Below are 23,081 nucleotides of genomic sequence, written 5' to 3' on the forward strand. Positions count from 1 at the left end.
GTACCATCTTTCCATCACAGAAGCTATTTCGATTACACTCAACGTAACAACACTATAATCAAAGTTACACTTCCTTGTGCGGTGGCGTGTTGCTTTAGTGTCGATAATATTATGAGATTTTATTTGCACCGAAAGTGATGTTCATATCTCCATTTTCAAACCAATATTGAAACTTTAAATGACGTCTAGTTAAACACCGTGTGAAAATTGTTTAAGCAATGGAAGATCGTGCGCAACTTAGCTGTTGTTTAGGTAGATGTTGTCTAAGGCTTAAAACTAGTCATTGTTTCTGCAATTGGCCCAATTTCTCCAATACTTACAATGTGTTGCATTTTTAGTGTCATCGAGCATGTTGGCTGTGCGGTTAGGGTTGCGTAGCTAGGAGTTTGCATTTGGGTGATGGTGGGTTCGAATCCCACTGTTGACAGCCATGAATATGGTTTCCTGTGGTTTCTCACTTTCACACTAGGCAAATGCTGGCGCTGTACCTTAATTAAGGCCATGATCATTTCTTTTTCCCCTCCTTCCAACGCAAAAACCTTTGATGTGTTAGTGCAATGTTAAACTACTACTTCATGCCAGGCAGTGTATTTCTAGACGGCAGTGTATGAAGGTGCAGAGATTGTCCTTGTCCTTATGTGTTTTCTTTCTATTTCTCCCTCCTTTTCCAATGACTTGTGATTGTTTTTGTTTTTTTTATCTTATTAAGGGAACTTGTACCTGAATATCATAGAAAATGCTCCAATATTTGCTTATATAAATGCTATTCCTGCTACTGAAGTTTAGAATGCACAAGGTTATAATTATTGCGATAATTCACTGTATCTTTAGAAGTATTTTAAACCCATGAAAGTTGTGCTTTCTCAAAAATTACTTTTGTTATAAATTTTTTAATAAGGTTTTTGTAACATTCAATACATTTTGTCACTTCATGGGTAGGTACATGTATCTCAGAAACTACTGAAGATGGAGAGCTAATTTTTTTTACAGAACTCGTAGATAGATATTAGATTAGTGTAGACCATTTTTAGGATTCTAGGTGAAATATTTCCCATATTTAGTTAGGACCATTCACTGAAAATTTTCAATATTTTTTGTTTGTAAATATAAAAATTCACACTGTAGAATTCTCACACACTAGAAAAGCAATAATGGTCTACTTTGAAGACCAGATTATGGTAATCATCTATAAAAAATTTCATTCCAGTAAAGTTGCTGATTTCTGAGATACATGTACCAACCCATAAAATGACAAAATTTATTGAATGTTCCAAATCTAATTAAAATAATTATTAAAAAAGTAATTTTTGGGAATGCACAACTTTTATTGGTTTAAAATACTTATAAAGGTATAGCAAAATTATCACAATAATTATAACCTTGTGCATTCTAACCTTCAATAGCAGGAGTACAATGAATATAAGCAAAATTGGAGCATTTTCTATTATGTTCTGGTACAAGTCCCCATAAGTGTTTCTTTCAATGTTTCTATCCTATCCTATTATTTGCACTTGTTTATCCTTTTACATTATTTAAATAAATATTTGTTTTGTACTCCTTCAGAATATACACCATTTGATGAAGATTCATGTTTAAAGCTCATTACAATAAGGATGAGTAAATGTGACAAGATAAGATTTCTTTATAAAATGTAGGAAATATGCTTATCAATAATAAACACTTAGAAAATACATTTTGATTAATGGAAACACACATAAATTGACAGTAATATACTAACATTGAACGCACACAGTGATAGGACACCGACAGCTTTTCGTAAGGTTCATCCCAGATTAGAATGTCTACTGAGGGTTTACAATACGGTAGGAGCATAGCCGGCGAGGGCAGAAGGAGGGGGACTTACTGGGGAGTTAGACCACCCCTCCATAGAATTTTTACAAAAGAAAATGAACAGAAACTGACAATAAGTTATTATTATTATTATTATTATTATTATTATTATTATTATTATTATTATTATTATTATTATTATTATTATTATTATTATTATTATTATTATTATTATTATTATTATTATTATTTTCTTTTTTTAAAGGTGCCAAGCTGAGTGGCTCAGATGGTTGAGCTCACTCGTGACAGCGCTCTGAAGGAATTAGGCACATATTACAAGGCTAACCACCTAAAGCCGAATCCGTCAAAATCTCTGCTTTGTGCTTTCCACCTCAAAAACAGAGAAGCATCAAGAAAATTACATGTCTCCTGGAATGGAACCCTCTTGGAACATTCTTTCACCCCAAAATACCTAGGGGTAACCCTGGACCGCTCTCTCAGTTTCAGAAAACACTGTTCCAACATCAAACACAAAGTCAGTGCCAGAAACAACATCCTGAGGAAGCTGAGAGATACAAACTGGGGTGCAAAGGCACAAGTTCTTAGAACCACTGCATTGGCTCTGTGTTACTCTGCTGCAGAATACACATTCCCTGTGTGCTATAGATCATCCCACGCCAAGACTGTGGAACCTGCTCTGAATGAAGCTTGTAGATTAATCACAGGATGCCTGAAACCTACCCCTGTTGAGAAGCTATACTGTCTTGCTGGCGTTACACCTCCAAGTATTCGTTGAGAAGTAGCTGCTGATCAAGAACGACTGAAGGTTGAGAAAGTTGACGCTCACCCGCTGTTTAGTCATCATCAATCTCAATCTAGGCTGAAATCCAGGAAAAGTTTCCTCCAGACATCAAAGCCCTTGAAAGGCTAGACTTTCCTTGTGGAAATCTAAGCAGCAAGAATGGATGGAGCCGCGTGAACATCTTCCGGCTGGCTACAATGAAGACTGGAGTGTTTGGAGGTCCCTTAACCGATTAAGAACTGGTGTCGGCAGGGCTAAGTCCTCACTTAAGTTGTGGAGCTTCACATCGGAGGATAGCAAGTGCGCCTGCGGTGAAGAACAAACAGTGAACCACATGTATCAATGTCCTCTCTGCCCATTTTCATGCTCAGAGCAAGATTTAATGCTTGCTGATGACAACGCCATAGGTGTGGCTCAGTTTTGGAAAAACACCATCTAGTTGTACAGTAAATTTGGTCAATTTTCCTTTGTTTGTTAATTTTTGTAATTTTTTTAAATAGTCTAATTATTACTTTTCTTCAACTGTATGATTAAGTATGCTTCTGACACGAGTAAATAAATAAATCTAAACTAAGAACAATCTAAAGGAATTGAAATGGTGAATATTCAAGCCTATTTAAGAGAATTTCCAAATATTTATTGATTTTACACCCTTGTAGATGAACCTTAAAAAAAGCTCTGCCAGACCTGATACACAAAAAAATATATGAGATACAAAAGAAGTATCAGCTATGTACGTTCAATGTAGTCTCGGAATATTTCAAGCGTAAGTTGTACAAAGTTAGCCTGCAGACATCTCATGTAGATCTGAAGGAAGAGGTTGGAGTCTCCAGTATCAAGAATAATATCTATTGACTTCCTTCAGTAGACTGGCAAGGGATGTCTCGTTGATTTCTACAAACCGTTTGTTTTGTCTACTGAAGTAGTAGATGTCTCCCGTGTAGATATCGAACCACAGGGCGTGGATGTGTAACTGATGGGTTTCTAGACGTTTCTTGAGAAAACCATAGCTGGCCACATTTTGCAGCTGCTGAAGACAGTTCACCTAAAACAGAAATACAAGTCAATGAAGGATATAACTAAGTAAGTAAATAAGTAAGTAATTTGTCTATATTTGTGGCAAAGTTACTGCTCAAGATTCTCTCTTATACATAACCACAAATTTAAAAAAATTATGTAACAGAAATGCAACAACAATTATTTTAATTCTGTATTGGCATTAACTCAACTAAGGTTGAAAGAAGAATCCCACCTTCCAATACTTAATGTTTTTTTAGCTTGTTCATGAAAATACAAACATAATATAGCTTAAAGTATAACTACTTAACTAAAAGATTAGTACATGTTTCGTTCCTAAAATATGGAACATCATCAGCTATATAGTTATACTTATGGCATGACGAATATAAGATGAAGTGTGAAGACTCAGCCATTATAGCATGGTACTTTGTGATCCCGCCACTGCAAGCACTGCAAGCGATTATATCCAACACGTGCTCCAGTAGTTTCAGCAAACCGGGTATAGAAAAATGCGGGAGACGTTACTGTGAGAGATATTTCAGTGAATAATTAGAATTTTCTCCGTTTTCAGTTCCTCAACTCAGTTTGCTGCGTGTTGTGCACTTCAAGCATGTATAGTTTGTGGCTTGATTAATTTAATCGTTCAGCATGTCGGACTGTTCTGAGCCTGGCTGTAAGTCAGGCTATGGTAGAATAGTTGATTATACGCGATATTTTCATCACCAAAGGATAGGGACAGGAAAGGGGTAGGAGTGCGAAGGAAGCGGCCATGGCCTTAATTAAGGTACAGCCCCAGCATTTGCCTGGAATGAAAATGGGAAACCATGGAAAACCATTTTCAGGGCTGCCGACAGTGGGGTTTAAACCTACTATCTCCCGATTATCGGATACTGGCCGCACTTAAGCGACTGCAGCTATCGAGCTCAGTGATAGTAAAATCAGATAATTTTATAGTGAATGGTGAAAAAGGGGATATCTTTCGTATGAAATGGAAATTATGTCCAGAAAATTACGTACACTGCCGTGGTATTTTAATTGTAATCTCGCATTTTTTTCTAAAAGACAGTGTATATACTTATAAGTTACAGAGTAATATGTTTCCTCTTTTTTAATGCTATTTGTTCGGGGCGTCGACCTATGAAGATCTTTTGCCCCTACTTGCACCATATGTGAGGAACCTGCGGGTATTATGTAACATTCAACGACCGAACATTACTACCTACTGGCCATGGGTACGTACTGCAAGGCGCAAGTACAACTTGCAGAACCGTAGGTCGGTAATGTCTTTGAGGTTGAGCCAGAGGTACTCCTGAAGCCTGTGGTAATGTGATGGGAAGGGCCCACGTAAAATAAACGGTGGTTGGTTCGCGTGGATGTTGACGGGGTGGAAGGAGTACCTTCGGTTGTAGGGCTGTTTTATGTAAAAAAAAACAAGGCATCACTGGGATATGTGTTTAATTGATTGTACAGTTGAAGGTGTGCCGTAAAACTACCTCTGTCTACAATATTTATCCATTTATACAGGTGAAAAGTTATTTGTTGCCTAAAGGCAACAGTATGCAGTAGAGGGTTAATGCTATTTGTTCGGGGCGTCGACCTATGAAGATCTTTTGCCCCTACTTGCACCATATGTGAGGAACCTGCGGGTATTATGTAAATGGCGGAAGTGTTAAGTGTTGAATGTGAGGAAAGGAACGTTAACGACGACACAAACACCCAGTTCCCAGATGGTCCACTCAGCCTCGGGAGGTCAAATGAGTAGAGATAGTTTCGATTCCCACCTCTGCCATCCTTGAAGTGGTTTTCCATGGTATCCCCACTTCTCCTCTAGACAAATGCCGGGGTGATACCTAACTTAAGGCAACGGCCGCTTCCATCCCTCTTTCTTGTCTATCCCTTCCAATCCTCCCATCCCCCACAAGGCCCCTGTTTAGCGTAGCCGGCAAGGCCGCCTGGGCAAGATACTGGTCTTCCTTCCGAGTTGTATCCCCCTGATCCAAAGTCTCACGCTCCAGGACACTTCCCTCGAGGAGGCAGAGATCGGATCCCTCACTGAGTCCAAGGGAAAAGCCAACCCTGGGCGGTATGCGAATTAAGAAGGAAAGAAAGTAAAATAGAAATAATTATAGAATGTACAACATGACAATATGAATGATCGGACATATTGGCCATGCGGTTAAGGTCGCGCAACTGTGAGCTTGCATCCACGAGATAATAGGTTCGACCCCACTGTCGTCAATCCTGAAGATGGTTTTCCGTGGTTTCCCATTTTCATGCTGTACCTTAATTAAGGCCAAGGCTGCTTCCTTCCCACTCCTAGCCCTTTCCTATCCCATTCATTGCCATAAGACCTATCTGTGGTGGTGTGACGTAAAACAAATGGTAAAAGAAAAGACAATATAAATGAACATGATAATAATTATAAAACTAGTAAGAACAAAACAAGAAAGTACAGTAAAAACATATACCGTATTTACGCAAATAATCCCCGCCACCGAATAATCCCCGCACCCTAACTTTAAGGCTGATTTTGAAAAAAAAAATGCCAACATTGACTAAAATAAAACCTGCACCTCAATTTCATGCCTTAATTTTTTTTTTTAAATATGCTGGTATTATTCACGTAAATACAGGAATTAGCAAATATATTTTGAATTTTTATGAAAATACAAGTCAGCTAGAAGAATTATAGGCAAGTGATTTTGGCAACCAATTTTAAGTCTCCTACGAGAAAACAAACCTCTAATGTTAGCAGGGAGGGTATTCTGCAGCCTAGCGGCAGTGATGACAAAGGAGCGATTGTAAGCCCTGGAGCGACTGAGAGATACAGTTAAAGAGGAGCCAGATTGTGTATCGTGGTTATGATAGGAGGAGAGGTAATTTAAGTTTGTTGAAAGGTAATTTGAAAGACATGAGTTTAGAACTTCATGCAGAAGGGACAACATGTGGAGACTGCAACATTCACACACATGAAGCCATGACAGCTCCCTATCATAAGGTGAAATGTGAGAATCATATCACAGGTTAAATATAAATCTCATACAGGTGTTTAAACTCCGTTCAAGCATCTTGTTACTGTCTTGAGATGTGTCCGTAAGCACAGGGTCACAGTAGTCTAGAACCATACATCTGGTAAACAGTGTGTAGAAAGTAGGCCATTTATATGTACGCTACTGGAATGATCATGAAACATCAACTTCATTGGACAGGTCATGTCATTCGTATGCCTGATTTTCGCCTCGCAAAACAAATTATATATGCTCAACTGAAGGGGGACCGTCGGCACCAGGGTGGACAACAAAAAATGTTCAGGGACGTACTAAAGTCAGACATGAAGAATTGCCACATCAACACCACCATCTGGGAAACAAAAGCAGCTAACCACAAAGGTCCTAAGAACTTCAAACAACAACACCGTAGATTTGAAACTGGGAAGCGAATTGCTTGGAAAGAGCGGGCGTTTCTTAGGATGAATAATCCTCAACAACTGGATCTCAATGCTGGCAATGTTTGCAACCACTGTGGAAGAATTTGTGGCTCAAGGATTGGCCTCCACAGTCACCTAACAACTCATAGACTCACCAGTAACATCTCAGGAAGACAATCACGCTCGTCAACAAGTGATAGCTTATCATCAGCATCATCATCATCATCATCATCATCATCATCATCATCATCATCATCATCATCATCACCATCACTGGTATTAAAAAATGTCAGTGTGTGCCAAGAAGAGATTCTCATGATTTCAGGGACCAAAATCAGGCCAGTATCCACAAACTGAACTGTTGAAGTATGCAAATGCATTAAGAAACAATGGCTATTCAGTTTCACATGAAATGGTACAGGCACAAGTGCTGGAGATCGCAAAGGAAAGCACTATCGGAAAAGCTTGGCAGTCCAAATGGCACAACTGAGGTGAAACACTACACATATACGGCCTAATAACCGAGTCTATTGCTATTATTTCTCATCTGTAGCTGTGAAAGCCTTAACACATTCAATACTATGCCCATATGGGATACTGCTTTCCTGGTTGTGGAGGACAGCGCCCGTGTATCATACACACGTGATTTTCGCACGTATTTAGAGCCAGCTGCACGTATCCCATAAGGTTCCTGTCTCTTGCTTGGAGGTAGTAATTTATCTAGTGTCCACTAGAATGCAGCAGTTATCGAGAAGTTCATATCTAAATGATTAAAGGGTAGTTTCTCCTTGCCGTGACCTCATGTTGCACTGTCATCTGCGTACCTGTACAAACATGTCCTCACACTGGCTCAATGATAGTGATGTCTTGGATATTTCATCGGGAGAAGTGGGTTCAGAAATAGATGACAATGAAAAACACTCTGCTTACGAACCAAATAACATATCAAGAGATAGTTCGGGCAAGATTTTGATTTGTTACGCCACTTTTGAGTGCAAGTTTTTTAGCTGCATTATTTTACTCCGAATACAAATGATAGAAATACTTCACCTCTCCCAAAATTTCGTTTAGACGAAGAGACGCAGGCTGATGATTCACCTGTACCGCAAGAAGAACGTACTGTAGATGATGGTGCAAGGAGTGCAACGTTGGACTGTGCATAATCCAATGTTTTCAGAATTACTATACCAAAACAAATTATTCCTAAATACTGTAGGTAAATTTTGTATTTACAATGTACTTGTGTTTATTTGTGGCTTAAGAAGCCGCATTAAATGAATAATTTTTCTTGTTTGAGCAGGCTTATTGGTAAACTTTAAAGTAAAAGTTTTTTCTCATACATTTTAAAAATGTTTTTTTTTCATACGACTAGTATAATTAAAATACTTTAGATATGTACTTCCTGATTAACATAACATCTTCATTTTGGATGGGTGACACCTTCATATGATACAAAAATCAGGTATGTGGTATCTTTCGCTGTTGTGTTATAATGTATTAAAACTCAAGATTTTTTTTTTTTTGCTAGTGTCTTTACGTCGCACCGACACAGATAGGTTTATAACGATGATGGGATAGGAAAGGCCTAGCATTTGCCTGGTGTTTTTTTTTTTTTTTGCTAGGGGCTTTACGTCGCACCGACACAGATAGGTCTTATGGCGACGATGGGATAGGAAAGGCCTAGGAGTTGGAAGGAAGCGGCCGTGGCCTTAATTAAGGTACAGCCCCAGCATTTGCCTGGTGTGAAAATGGGAAACCACGGAAAACCATTTTCAGGGCTGCCGATAGTGGGATTCGAACCTACTATCTCCCGGATGCAAGCTCACAGCCGCGCGCCTCTACGCGCACGGCCAACTCGCCCGGTCAAATTCAAGACACAAACCCAGTTCACTGCCAGGGTCCATGTTAAAATATGGTAGTGTTGAAAGTGTTAACTTGTACTGTATCTCAATGAGAAAGACAATTATTTTATACTGGAGAATCATATCTTTTTTAGCAGATTAGTATTCCTTACACAGTACATTAACTTGACAAGATTGTTACTGAGTAGAGTAGGATTTGGCTTAACAGTGGCTAGTTTTGGCTAGCTTTGCAGCATTATATTCAGAAGGCGGTGGGGGCTGGTCCTCACCATCGGCAGTCCTGAGAAAAGTTTTCTGTAGTATACCATTCTCCTGCACTATGGCGAATGCTGGGACAGTTCCTACTATAAGTCACGGCCACACCTACCTCACGGGAAATGGCACGAGAGATGGCGTCATCATCTAGGAGACCCACCATCCCCATCAGGAACGGCATAAAAGCTTGTAAAAAAAAAAAAAAAATTAAAAAAATCATCTGCCACTGCTAAGTAACATACTATCCCAATTTACGCAGGAGACTCCCGATTTTCGACAGTTTTTGCTGCCTCCTGATTATTCTATTATTTCTCCCAATTTTAGCTTATTTTTTGGTGAACTTTAAACATTTGTTTTCAAACCTCGCTATTTCAGCATTGTACGCCAGTGGCCGGAAATCCTTCACTCATTGACCGATTTCAAATTAAATATTGATGTTTATTAATACGAGAAATACGCACGAATGTGCGTGTTTAATGAAACCTGCATATCATGGCGTGTACATCGATTGTAAATCTTTCGTTCTCGCATGCTATGTTCGTGTTCATTCACGTCAGTCTACTCAAGTCTAGAGACTAGTCGCTCGCTAGATTTGGAGGCTCTTTTAGTAATTTAGTGACAGAATTTTAAAGATAACAACTAGTGACTTTTCTAGAGATTTTAGGAGCTATTTGGAAACAATTCTAGCAAATTTTAATTTATTACTTGATATAAACAGCATTGCACTTAACATAATCGTGAGGGTGCATGATGCAATATATTAATCTATGCATTTGCTAAATAATGTCATCTAAGTGTATGACTGATTCACACATATGAATTCATACTATTTTCAAAAGGCTTATCAGAGACCGATCATCTCACTCATATACGTCCTGTGCGGGAATAGAGATGTGTAACTTTTAGCCTTGTAGCCCGCATAACAACAGTCAGGTTTTGAGATAATAAGTTTTATTATATATACCTTAGTATTCCTGTCTTGCACAAGGCATATAGAATAAGCAGTTTTGATCAATTGTATCTCCTGATTTCTCCTGATATTCATATCAAAAGCTCCTGATTTTTGGTTTTGTAAAGTTGGCATCTACTGTATGTGTAGCATCTTGAAAAGGTGTGCCAGTCCACTTCTCTAATAAAATTTTATTTGCACTGTGTTATTAATAGTATTTATCCTATTAATGTGTTTATGGGGTTTACAATCCTGTCGTTTTTCCCCTTAAATACAATCACCATTATCAGTGAATAAGTTAGCTCCTCCTTGAGTCAATGGTAGAGTGTTGCCTTTCAGATCCCAAAACACCAGGTTCAAACCCAGCAGTGGTACTCAGATCTTTAAAGGGCAGAATAAAATCCATTAATCAATCCTTCATATATCAGCATGAAAAGAGCTCAGGTGAAATGCTTAATATTTATAAATTTTAAAATCAGCACCGAATGTGTCAGCAGAGATCTTTCAAGCAGTACAGCTGCGACCTATCCGAGTGCACAGTTCGGTTGGCTGTTAAGACAGATACGCCAGTCTGTAGTGCCAATTTCCGCAAGGATATAGGCGGACTTTTACAGAGCCTGACGGAAATATCCAAAAATTCCTCTTCTGTTAAAATTGGTGGTCTACCACTCTTCACAGTATCAAACAAGACACAGCAGCTACAAATTTTACCTATTATATCTCGCACAGTATCAAAATGCGGTAGAACCTAGTCGGGGAAACCGTTCGCAAAATCTTTTCACTGTGTCCGTGTATTTGTCACCTTCCCAGAAAACCCACTCCATTAACACGTTGAGTGCCGAGCCGATTGTAGCACACTATTCCACTGGTGCCAGGCATGTTTTTAAATTGCATTCCGCTGGTGCTAAAGCAATTGTAAGCGTTGTAGTCTGTTTATATAATCTTGGGATGTATTTATATGATGTACTAAGTAAATTTTATGGTCATGTGTGACGCCATATGGTGTCACATCAATTTTTAGGAAAGATAAAATATAGCGTGACGCCATATGGTGTCACATAATTTTTGTCATGGAATGTGCAATACGAATTTCAAATACGGGATATTTATTTGCTAATTCAAATTAACGCAATATTTATGAAAACCTAGTAAAATGCAAAACAAGTACTTATATTACATTACATATTGTTGTGAACAGTTTTCTGATAACTCTAAACAATGAAAATATGCGTCTCGGCACGCCCGAGTTCTTGTTACTTGTTGTAATTTTTCAAACTTTATTGGCATCGTTGTTCAAACATCGTCCTTTGTACATTTGTTTCATGTGCTATTTTAATATTTACGTTTTGCACATCTGATCGGGAAGTTAAGGGGAATGCGCTAACTATACGCGCTAGCGCAGCTCGAAGCAGTCCGGTTGGTTCACGTCCGCTGCTTCGCTCCTCCCTACCTCTCCGCCACACCCCGATACTCCCGCGGCACTTCTAATTTTATGACTATTTATTTGCTCAATTTTGGCGTTTAAACTTGCGCTGGGTACATGAAGTTTTCACCTTAGCATTCTACTGCCTCCCACAAATATTCCTACCAAATTTCAACCGAATCGGAGTGTAACACATGTATGTGTTCCCTCGTAAGATTATTACCAATATCTTCCATTTTTTAATATTTTTGCACAACTATATCAACTGAGTGATAATACGTACGTAAACGAGGAATAAACAATGCCTGGCGCGCTTTCACCTGTGACAATGACCACTGGCCAGTCAGTGGCTTCGGAAGAATACTGTGGCCCCACATGGTGGCATAGAGTAAAAATACATAGCTTGAATAGACCCTGAAGTTCGCCCTTCGCGTAGTAGCAATTTTACGCGCATAGATGTCACAGCTGATTATCTATGGTGCATCGCCTGAAACTCAACTGTGCCGCCATATGGCGTCACGCCAACTCTGATTTCAAGAACGGTGTGCCGCCATATGGCGTCACACCATCTCAAGTTTGAAGACCAGCGTGACGCCATATGGCGTGTTAAAATCATTCACTCCTCTGCAATAAGCATCTTTAAGTTTTGCACGCTACTGACAACCTTCCTCACCTTTCACTTTAAAATAAATGCATCCTACTCAACCGAAGCATTGCCAACATGCGTAATATCACTGCCTATCAAGATCAGTACAGAAACTTATTTCTATTACACTGTAGATTCTTTTCCGCTCTTCAAAAATATCTATCTCTGCCAGGTTTCAATTCATGCTTTTGGTGTGCAGAGATAACATTCTACTACTGATCCACAGAGAGTGTTCAGTCAACCAATCAACCAATAAAGCCACTTAAATGTAGACATCATCCAAAGGAAGACAATATTTCAAACATACCTGTGATAATTTATCTTCTATGGCAAACTTATTTTCAGGGTCGATGTAGGCCACAAACTTGCGCATCGGTGTCTCAGCCTGGAATATGAGGGGTTTCTGGTAGTTGGATGCCTGTAGTTCTTGAAATTTGGCAAGAGAAGAGTTGGCATGGGCAGCCAGCCATCCTCGTAGAGGAGATATCCGTCGATTGTCGAGGGATGAAAACTCTTCACACCGCAAAGAGTGTAATAAGTTCATAGCCTAGAACAGAAAATATAAATCTAGAAAATTTAAATATCTTGGTGAATGGATCCAGATGAATGGGCTTGATAAAGAAATATGGAACTAGCCTACAGATCTGTGCAGAGCAGATACAACAACAGAACAACATCTTTCACAACAAAGATCAGATACCATACTATGCTTTTCAAACCAGAGGGACTCTACAGTTCAGAATGTCTGATATTGAACAAAAAAAGGGAAATGGATGAGGAATTAGAGAAGAAATAAAGAAAAAAATCTTGAGAAAGATCTTAGGACCCACAAAAGGAAATGACAGTACATGGAGAAAGCTTACAATTGGCTTTACGTTGTACCAACGCAGATAGATCTTACAGCAACGATGGGACAGGAAAGAGCTAAGAGTGGGTAGGAAGCGGCCGTGGCCTTAAGTAAGGTACAGCCCCAGCATTTGCCTGGTGTGAAAATGGGAAACCACGGAAAACCATCTTCAGGGCTGCCGACAGTGGGGTTCGAACCCGCTGTCTCCCGAATACTGGATACTGTTTATTACATGTAACTAATCTCATTATTAGACCCTATTGAACTATGCTATGATATACTAACAATTTGTTGGTTGTTTTGATCCACCTTTATTTGTATTGAAAAGGTACTGGATACTGGTCAGAATAATTAAGCGACTGCAGCTATTGAGCTTGGTGCATGGAGAAAGAAGAGAAATGAAGATCTATCCAGACAGTCTGAGAAGAACACAGTTTTATGGACACATCATGAGAATGAATGAGTCAACTAACAATTTTTAACTACATCATCAAGATAAAAGCAACTACAAAATGGGTAGAAGAAACGAGAAAGGGCATGGAGGAAGCTGACATTAATCTTAAAGAGATATGTTCTGTGAAACGATTGATAAATTCAAGGTGTTCTAGGAAAAGCAGAATAAAAAGGCCAAGAACGTCTGGTCAGAGGAGGGGAAGAGGACTCACAGTGAACTGATGAATCAATCATTCAATACTGATCTGCATTTAGGGCAGTCACCCAGGTGGCAGATTCCCTATCTGTTGTTTTCCTAGCCTTTTCTTAAATGACTGCAAAGAAATTGGGAATTTATTGAACATCTCCCTTGGTAGCTTATTTCAATCCCCAACTCCCCTTCTTATAAATGAATATTTGCCCCAATTTGTCCTCTTGAATTCCAACTTTATCTTCATATTGTGATTTTTCCTACTTTTAAAAACACCATTCAAACTTATTCATCTATTAATCACGTCTCTCCACTGACAGCTAGGAACGTACCACTTATAATCTACAAACTTCATCACAGAGATATATTGATATCATATTGATATAGTTTAAATTAAGAATTGGGGTTAGGTTCAATGGCCCACCCAATCAATACACTTCACTTTACAAGTGAAAACACATTCAATATATATTAAACATTCTTTGGTACATGTTTCGTCTAATTTAAGACTTCTTCAGCCATAGCATCTCGTAACAGATTACGATACATCATTGTTGATATATATCTTTCTTTCCAGACCTTGTCTTTTGAAAGGAATCTTCATAAGAATTAAAGCTTTTAATATTCTGATGTGGGTAAGGTCCCATTTTCCTATTCCAAGGCCAGAGTTCAAATCTCCCTCAGTCAGTACACTGAAGCTACTGGCTACCAGCACTATATGTCATAATTTAAAGAGATATCATACAAATTTTAACATGTGAAGAATTTTTACATGAAGTGATGGACACTTTTATGAAAAATAGTGTTTATTGTCTTTAGTGTATTCTCAAACAGTTCATAAAGAACATGGGTTCATCCATTTTTAAGATTATTAGACAGCCACACTGTTGTTTCATTTATTTATCAAGAAACTTTAAGATCCCTTTGCTCTGGATAATTTTCAAGTGGTATTTTATGCATAACTCATCTTTCACATCAAGAGATGTCAAATAGTGACAATGACGAAAAAACCAAAGTCTCTTTAGATATTTAGACCTTTCATCTTGTCAGGGACAAGGTAAGTTGTTTTTAATACGAGTGGTTAATTGTGTTTTACTTATGTAACCTGTTATTTTGTGCATACTTTAACTGTCAATCAAGATCATGGCTGAAGATATTTTCTACACAAAACGAAACATATACAAACTAATTTTAAAATAAATTAATGTTATTTTAATGTAAGAAAAAGCGTAAGGCTTTAAAGTCGTGGAAAGGTGGAACTTCTCAAACTTACAAGTTGGAATTTGTTATATATAATAATTCCACCATGGATTAGGATGGAATTCATTACTTGTAATAAATATTAGCCATCCAAAATGAACCTTGCAATCGTAGTGGTGGTGATTATTGTTTTACAAGCAAACGTAAATAAGGAACCATCCCATTGAAATAAACTTCATAGCAAATGTACTATTTCCCAAGGCTTCATTGCGTGCGTTCAGGAATTGTTTATATATAACGTTACTACAATGTAGCTAAGCCATTGGATGATCTGGGAGTTGTGCACCTTACCTTTCTATTCAATGAACAGGTTGCGAGTTTCACAAATACGAAAAGTCGTCTCAGTTTTAATTACTACGTTGATGGAGATCTTCATTGGCGTAATCTCATAAATGGGAATGTAAATAAAAGGTACAGCTCTCTGCACATGATTATGAGGGTATTTAGGGGTTGTAGTATGGATGTAAAGGAGAATATAAATCTCTGGTAAGACCCCAACTAGTGTATGGGACCCTCACCAGGATTACTTGATTCAAGAACGGGAAAAAAATCCAAAGAAAAGCAGCTCGACTTGTTCTGGGTGATTTCTGACAAAAGAGTAGCATTACAAAAATTTGTAAAGTTTGGGCTGGGAAACTTGGGAGAAAGGAGACGAGCTACTCGACCAAGCGGTATGTTCCGAGCTGTCGGTGGAGAGATGGCGTGGAATGACATTAGTAGACGAATAAGTATGAGTGGTGTCTTTAAAAGTAGGAAAGATCGCAATATGAAGATAAAGTTGGAATTCAAGAGAAGAAATTGGGGCAAATATTTGTTTATAGGAAGGGGAGTTAGGGATTGGAATAACTTACCAAGGGAGATGTTCAATAAATTTCCAATTTCTTTGCTATCATTTAAGTAAAGGCTAGGAAAATAACAGATAGAGAATCTGCCACCTGGACGACTGCCCTAAATGCAGATCAGTAGTGATGCATGAATTATTCCCACCGGTCCACTCTTGGTTCTTGGACGATTTGTTTACTTAGGGATTTCCAAGGCAAAACTTATTCGTTCAAAACACTTCCTGTAAAAAGTCTTTTCATCTCCATTAAATTTACTCATGAACAGGGTAGGTTATTTCCAAAATAGAGTCTTGGGTTCTCACAATAATCATACAAGCTTTACACTGTTCTGTAAATGGTAAAGGTACCAAAACCATAAAATGTTTACTGTGAACTATCTACTGAGACAGACATATGCTTCCTGATACTTTTGTTAAACAGATCAAGTTGAGATAAAAAAATATTTTTTTACTGTTTTTTGGTATAACTGTGATCATTTGGGAATGCCAGAAATGTTAAAAGTCAATGTCAAGGAATTATTGTCAAATTCTCTATACGGTACTTATTTTGTTTTACTACATGTTCACTCTTCGTAAGAAATATGTTAGAATGTGATGCTCACCTTACAGTCCGAGTGACCGCATACGATGATGTGCCGGATATCGTTGACTATACAGCCGAGTTCGAGGGCAGCTGGCTCTGTGGTGGTCACCTCGTCCAAGAAATGGCCCGAGTGAGGAATGAGGTTACCCGCATTACGAACTGAAACATGAGATACAGTAGCACTCTTCATAGAAAAGCTTTTAAATTACAAAACTTCAATTACCAACATAAACACAACATGTATATCTGTGATTGATTTAGAGTTAACACAACAGTTATTTAAACATAATAAAACCAAACCAAATCCCATGGCACAACGGCCCTGAAGGTAGGGTGACCAGATCCAAAGAGTTTAAAAAGAGGACAAAACTATTTTTAAAAAAGGAGGACAATGTCCAAAAGAAAAAAAGAGGACACAAAAATCCTCCATTGAGGGTCTGTATTTAGACTTATATTCTAATTTTCACATACATGAACAAAATTTATTCATTTACATGAAAATGAAAATCTACTACAACCTCTTTTCTAGTCAGTGAGTGACAAAGTCAGGGATGGAATGAACGAAGCCCCCATATTAAGGCGAGGATAGGAATTGTGCCGGCTGCCGAAGCCTCTGGCACTCCTCTGGGGCAATGATTTCATGACTGACAGATGAAATGAAATCATATTGGAGAGCGTTGCTGGAATGAAAGATGACAGGGAAAACCGGAGTAACCAGAAAAAAAACCTGTCACGCCAATGCTTGTTCAGCACAAATCTCACATGGAGGGACTGGGATTTGAACCGCGGAACGCAGCGGTGAGGGGCCGATGTGCTGCCACCTGAGCCACGAAAGCCACATATTACACAGTAAATTCTTACAAAATTTAAACAATGAAACTAATTTACACTCCTTGCTGGTATTTTTCTTAAGATTCAGTTGCCTTTAGGAGTTTTGGCATATCTAACATATAAAAAGATACACATGTACAGTATATTCCATCAATTATATTGAATCATTAAGAGGATTTTCACAGATTCTACTTTGAAACAATTCCTATTATCAGTCCATTGTTCTGAGATAAATGAAAATAGTCTTTGTAAATTTGCATTGTGCCATGGTATAGAAAAAAAAAAGGATTCTACAATTTTTAACAACTCTGAACTACAATCAATTTTGCCCATTTCTGAATACAAGGTAACTTGTTATATTACTACTCTCCCTCGGGAATTGTTTGGAATTGCAGAACTAATCAAAAGATTTCACATCATCATATTGAAAGGTAAATACAGAATACATTTCTCAACATCACAGTAATCAATATTACTTTCAGCGCTATCCATTAAAAACAGTCTTCCTTCAAATCCAGACGATCTCCTGATGCTTGTCACATTGTTAGACGCGGCACGTTAACATATCAGTGTCCTGATGAGGTATTGCTGAGAGAGAAGCACGCAATACACACAGAGGTAAATAGCATTTAGTCATCATCATAATCATCATCATCATCATCATCATCATTATCATTCGCTTTATGTGCCCAAACCATCTTAGTCAGCTCTTCTCTATTCTATCATTCGTTTTTCCCACTCAAATTTCTTCCCGGATTTTTTCATTCCTTATTTTGTCTCTTCTACTCTTCTCTATCATACTCCTCAAGAACTTCATTTCGGCTGCCTGTATTCACTCGCATCCTTCTTTGTCATTGTTCAAGTTTCTGCTCCGTAAGTTGTTATGGGTACTAATACATCTTGTACATAGTTTCCTTTGCTTCCATAGGCACATCTTTTTCCCATAACATGTTTCTTACAGTAAGACAGAAAGAACTTTCAGCTTGAATCCTCTTACTAATCTCAACATCCAGACGAGCATTCTCCATTAATTTACTCCCCAGGTATTTGAACGTTTCCACTACTTCCAGGGGCTTGTCTGCAAGTCTAATCTGACCTTTCCCTTCTTTCTCCCCTCTAGTCATAACAAGAGTTTTACTCTTTTCTACACTTATTTCAATCCACATTTTCGATCTTCTCATTCACCACATCCAACTGTTCTTGAACCTTCCTGTCGTCTTCTCCCCAAATCACAATTTCATCTACAAATAACAACATGTTCATTTCTCTTCCTCCATATGCTGCTTTTGCTGTTCTCATGATTTATTTATTTATTTATTTAATTGTGTCAGAAACATACATTATACTTACAATTATACAGAACAATAACAAATCTGGTACTATAATCATTAATCATTTCTGATGATGGCAGGTAACGATGTGATTTAAGCTCTACATAAATACAAAATTAATTAAATGTGGTGTGAACAGTAAGCGGCTAATTTACATGCTTCCTTGGTAGCGTTGTTCTCATGATGTCATCCATTACTATTGTAAACAGGATTGGTGATAGAACACTTCCCTGTCTCAGTCCACTAGTTATTTTGAACCACTTGTCCTGCCAACTTGTGTTTGCACGCAACTACAACATTCCTTGTACATTGCCATGATCATTCCTGTCCAATTCCTTTCTGCACCAATGAAAGGTATGCATAGAATAATCTTATATACTGTATATCCATTAATCACATTTCTATATATCATTAGCTTACGTAGGGGTTTGGTCCTGAATAAAGTAGGGACTAGACATAACCCTGCGTAAGACACTGGGGTGGAGGAACTCAACCCCAAAACGGCGCATCCCAATGGCTGATAGTGGAGGTTCTTGTAGATACGCAGGACAGGTGCGAATAAGGCTTTGCTAAATAAGCACACGTGGATCAACTGAGGTAAAGGAAAAACAGTCAATGGTATTGAGGGCAGAAGAGGAAATGGATTTCCCAGTGGTGGAGAAGGCAAAAGAATCACATGGTTTGACGAAGGAGGAAAGGGCACAATGGTTTCACATGTTAGTGCCGGTACCCCGACAGCGTCTGATCCACATTTTAGGGGCGGCTGAATTAATAAACTCAGAAGTGGAACTCTGATCTCAATCAGACTGGGATCCCAACTTGGTCAAAAATCCAATCCAAGTAAATCAAAATAAATCTGCAAAAGAGAATTACCCCAGTGGGTCAAATCCCACGGTTGAAAAATCGCAAGTGGTCTATTCGGATTCTGGAGATACCACAGAAGTGTGAAAAGAGGTAAGTCGGAGTGCCTCGAGACCCTGTAAGAGCAAAATCCAACTGAAATCAAGAATATGGCTTATGACATTCAACACAAATTGCCTTTTGAAAATTGGAAAACTTAAAAACAACCTTGACAAATCCAGAGAATTCACAATTAAGTATTTATTTATTTTCCACCTAGTCGATACAATGATTGCTTAAGGTGGAAAATAAATAAATACTTAATTGTGAATCTATTGAAGTGCGATACGGACCATGAAGCTGATTTTATGTAAATCCAGAGAACGCAAAATTAAAATGATTGCATTTCAAAAATCACGGAGCCTCCGTGGCTCAGACGACAGCGCGTCAGCCTCTCACCGCTGGATACCGTGGTTCAAATCCCGGTCACTCCATGTGAGATTTGTGCTGGACAAAGCGGAGGTGGGACAGGTTTTTCTCCGGGTACTCCGGTTTTCCCTGTCATCTTTCATTCCAGCAACACTCTCCATTCTCATTTCATAGCATCTATCAGTCATTAATAAATCACTTTGAGAGTGGCGACCCCATCGTACTAATAGCCTATACTGTATATGATTCATTCATTTCATTCCTGACCCAGTCAATGACTGGAAAACAGGTTGTAGGTTTCCATTTTTTCAAGAATCACGATTAAAAAAATGAGTATCCTTTTGATTCAGAAGGATACAGAATATTCAAAGGAAAACCAGGAGAACAAGTTATGACAAACTGTCTACAATTTGGGACCAGATTTATAGTAGATAAGTCAATACTTGATTCAGTTACATCTTTCAAGTCCTTATCAGGTTGACTCTCTACACTGACAATAAAACCAGCAAACAAGACCCACACGCTAATCAATGGACACACGCCAATTAATATCGACAACAGAAACAACCCAGAAAAAGTGGAAGAATTCTGGAATCAATTAGATAATATTCTCCAGAAAAAAAAAAAAACACTGTCAGATACTGAGATGAGCACTGCTAACAGAAACATGTCTTCATGACACGGAGTCCACAAGCTTCTGTGAAAGTACAAATGAAAGAATGTTGGTCCATTCCTTTTCTAAAGCAGCGAAGAACTGATCCTTACTTGACTAATTCCTGCAATGTAACACATTGGGCCAACTTCTCCCAAATGTGTTCAATAAGGTTCAAGTCTGGGCTTTGGCTTGGCCTATCCAAACTTTGACTTTCTTCTACTAAAAACAAATTCCTCAAATTCTATTCAAATAAGAAGACCAATTTCATTTCTAGAAAAACAATCCTACAACTCCCATGTTTAATGGTTGATACTGCAATTACAACCAACGAATTTAATTTTCTTTCCTTTCTTTTCAGATTGCTATTATAAATTTGTTTGGGTTTTTTCAAAAACAATGATCTTCACAATACTGTTCCAGATTGAAGACCCAACATGCAGTGTTATGTAATGACAATTATGTTCACCATTGGCGGCCGCCGCTACTTGTTTCCGAGAGTATGTTTTTCTCCTGCAATTCCTCTTAAAGTCTGCTGGCTCTGTGGCGGTCGCTGATGACTGATCAAGCCAATCTTTGCATGAAACATGCGAGCACACAGGTCACATCTAAAGGTGGGTGGAGGATGCAATTGGATCTGATGTAGTTTCCGCTTTTCATGGGTTTTAATTGCTTGTCTGCGACGTGCCTGCTCAAAACAGTGAGACACCTTCTGCAGTAGCTTTGTACCAAAGAACACGGTTTCGTGCAATTGTTGCTCAGGTGTTAGCATTTATGTTGGTGTTATTCAGAATCTTATTAAGCTGGTCTTTATAATGTTTCAAAGGAGTGCCTTGAGGGCCTTTTACTATGACCAATCTCACTGTAGTGAAGTTGTTTAGGCAGTCTGCTGTCATTCATACCCTGGATATGACCAAGCCATCTAAGCCGATGAGTGATGATGAAGGCTTCTATGCTGTTCATATGCACAATAACAAGGGAACATATTAGCCTCCATTTTTAGTCTCCTCTTTTGATTCCAGTGCTTAAGAGGGAACGCCAAAAGAATCAGTTTTTATCCTCTATTTAGATGCAAACAGCACAAATTTTATAAGGTTTTAAATATGTCTGTGTATTTTATTTTTTACTTAAAACTCTGTTAATTTTAACTTGTATATTTTATGTTAGCTGAAGATGATCCATAGCCTACAAGGATAGAAAGACGTCCTAATTTAAAATTAAACTGGCTATTAATTACAAAATAGTTGAACACAGTATTGACCAGGTGGATGTACATTTGAACAAAGTTTCCTTGTGGAAATTTCTTCGTCTTAAAATAATGGAATACATTACCCCACACCCAACTCGGAAACACATTTAAAACTATCTAAACTTACTGATGCAATGAGACTGCAATGAAGTCAATTTATAAGCCATTTGGAAAGAATGAATAACAACAGACTTACTTATCAAATATACAATTTTTTGCAAATCAAACATACGAGACCAAAATGGTATAAGCAAGTAGAGTAAGACCTCACTGAATTAGGATCACCAAATCTGCAGGATAGAAATGTAATCAGGAAAATTGTTCACACAAGGGGATTTGAGGAAGACGAGAAGAAACCAACATGACGTACTTAGTCGGAGGAACGGAAATTACAAGAATCTATAAAAATGAAGAACTACTGGGCAAGGAGGAAAGTTCAACAAATGTTGATTTTGCGTGGTCCTAAGTGACCCATTCGTGCAGCAGAAGAAGAATGAGGAGATTGGTACTTGGTATCGTATATTGTTTCTCTAGTTTGTTGGTCAACGAATGTACCTGATACCACCAGAGAAGATGAGGTTGAATTTACTTTTGTCACTCAATAAGATCTTTGAACAATCTTTACCCTTGCATGTGATTTAGTTCTTTGCAAACTCTAACCTGGACTTTCTATTTTTCAGACTGATCAGTGTTTTTCGTACAGGTCATCTACCATTTAAATCAGCAGCTACTAAATAGTGTTTTACAGTTGAAACAAGAAGAACAATTGTAAACGATCCCTGATTTCCCTTGCAGATTTCCCGAGATCAAGCCTGAACGTCTGTCAAAGTGGCCCCATAAGTGCAGAAGCCCACCCTCCCAACGAGGCCAGGAAACAGTAACGATCTCCTCCGGGGCTGAGAAGAGAAGGACAGAGCCCATTTATTTGAAGATCGCAGTTTATGATAATTGTACTTGTTCTTTTGTGTTTTTATCTTTGAACTTGTCATTCTAAACTCTAACCATCGCAGAAAATCAAAGATGACTGATTAATCAAATGAGGGTTAACATTAGAGCCCAGATTTCCATGCATTATCAAATCTCAATACATGCATACTTTCATGCACTATAATATGGCAAAACATGCACAATAAATTAGAAAATATGCACTATCAAAATTCAGTTCCACATTGTTATATTTTCATTTCCTTTCAAACACTGTACAACAACTAATTTCTCCACATTTTCTTCATTTAAGTTCATTTGTTTATCTGACAGAATATTCTTGAACAGAGAAACTGATCTTTCTACATCACAAGAATTGGCAGGTTCATACTTAAAGGAAGACGTTTAGGGCGAAGTATATCTGAAGTTATCTCTTTTAAAAAATTAACTTAGAAATTCCTTTCCCTAAATCCATT

The 23,081-nt window shown here is 38.2% G+C and overlaps 1 protein-coding gene across 1 annotated transcript in view; it reads right to left on the reverse strand.

Annotated features, from left to right (window-relative positions):
• Positions 1 to 2,085: 2,085 nt before the first annotated feature.
• CAHbeta (carbonic anhydrase beta) overlaps positions 2,086 to 23,081 on the reverse strand; it is a 37,079-nt gene continuing 16,083 nt past the window's right edge. Inside the window, exons 3-5 of the mRNA XM_067158001.2 lie at positions 16,369 to 16,508; positions 12,483 to 12,722; positions 2,086 to 3,638 (exon numbers count right to left, since the gene is read on the reverse strand). Coding sequence (XP_067014102.1) covers positions 3,429 to 3,638; positions 12,483 to 12,722; positions 16,369 to 16,508 — 590 coding nt within the window. The 3' untranslated portion in view covers positions 2,086 to 3,428. The remainder of the gene's footprint in view (positions 3,639 to 12,482; positions 12,723 to 16,368; positions 16,509 to 23,081) is intronic.

This window comes from Anabrus simplex, chromosome 14, assembly GCF_040414725.1.
Source record: "Anabrus simplex isolate iqAnaSimp1 chromosome 14, ASM4041472v1, whole genome shotgun sequence".
Taxonomy (NCBI): domain Eukaryota; kingdom Metazoa; phylum Arthropoda; class Insecta; order Orthoptera; family Tettigoniidae; genus Anabrus; species Anabrus simplex.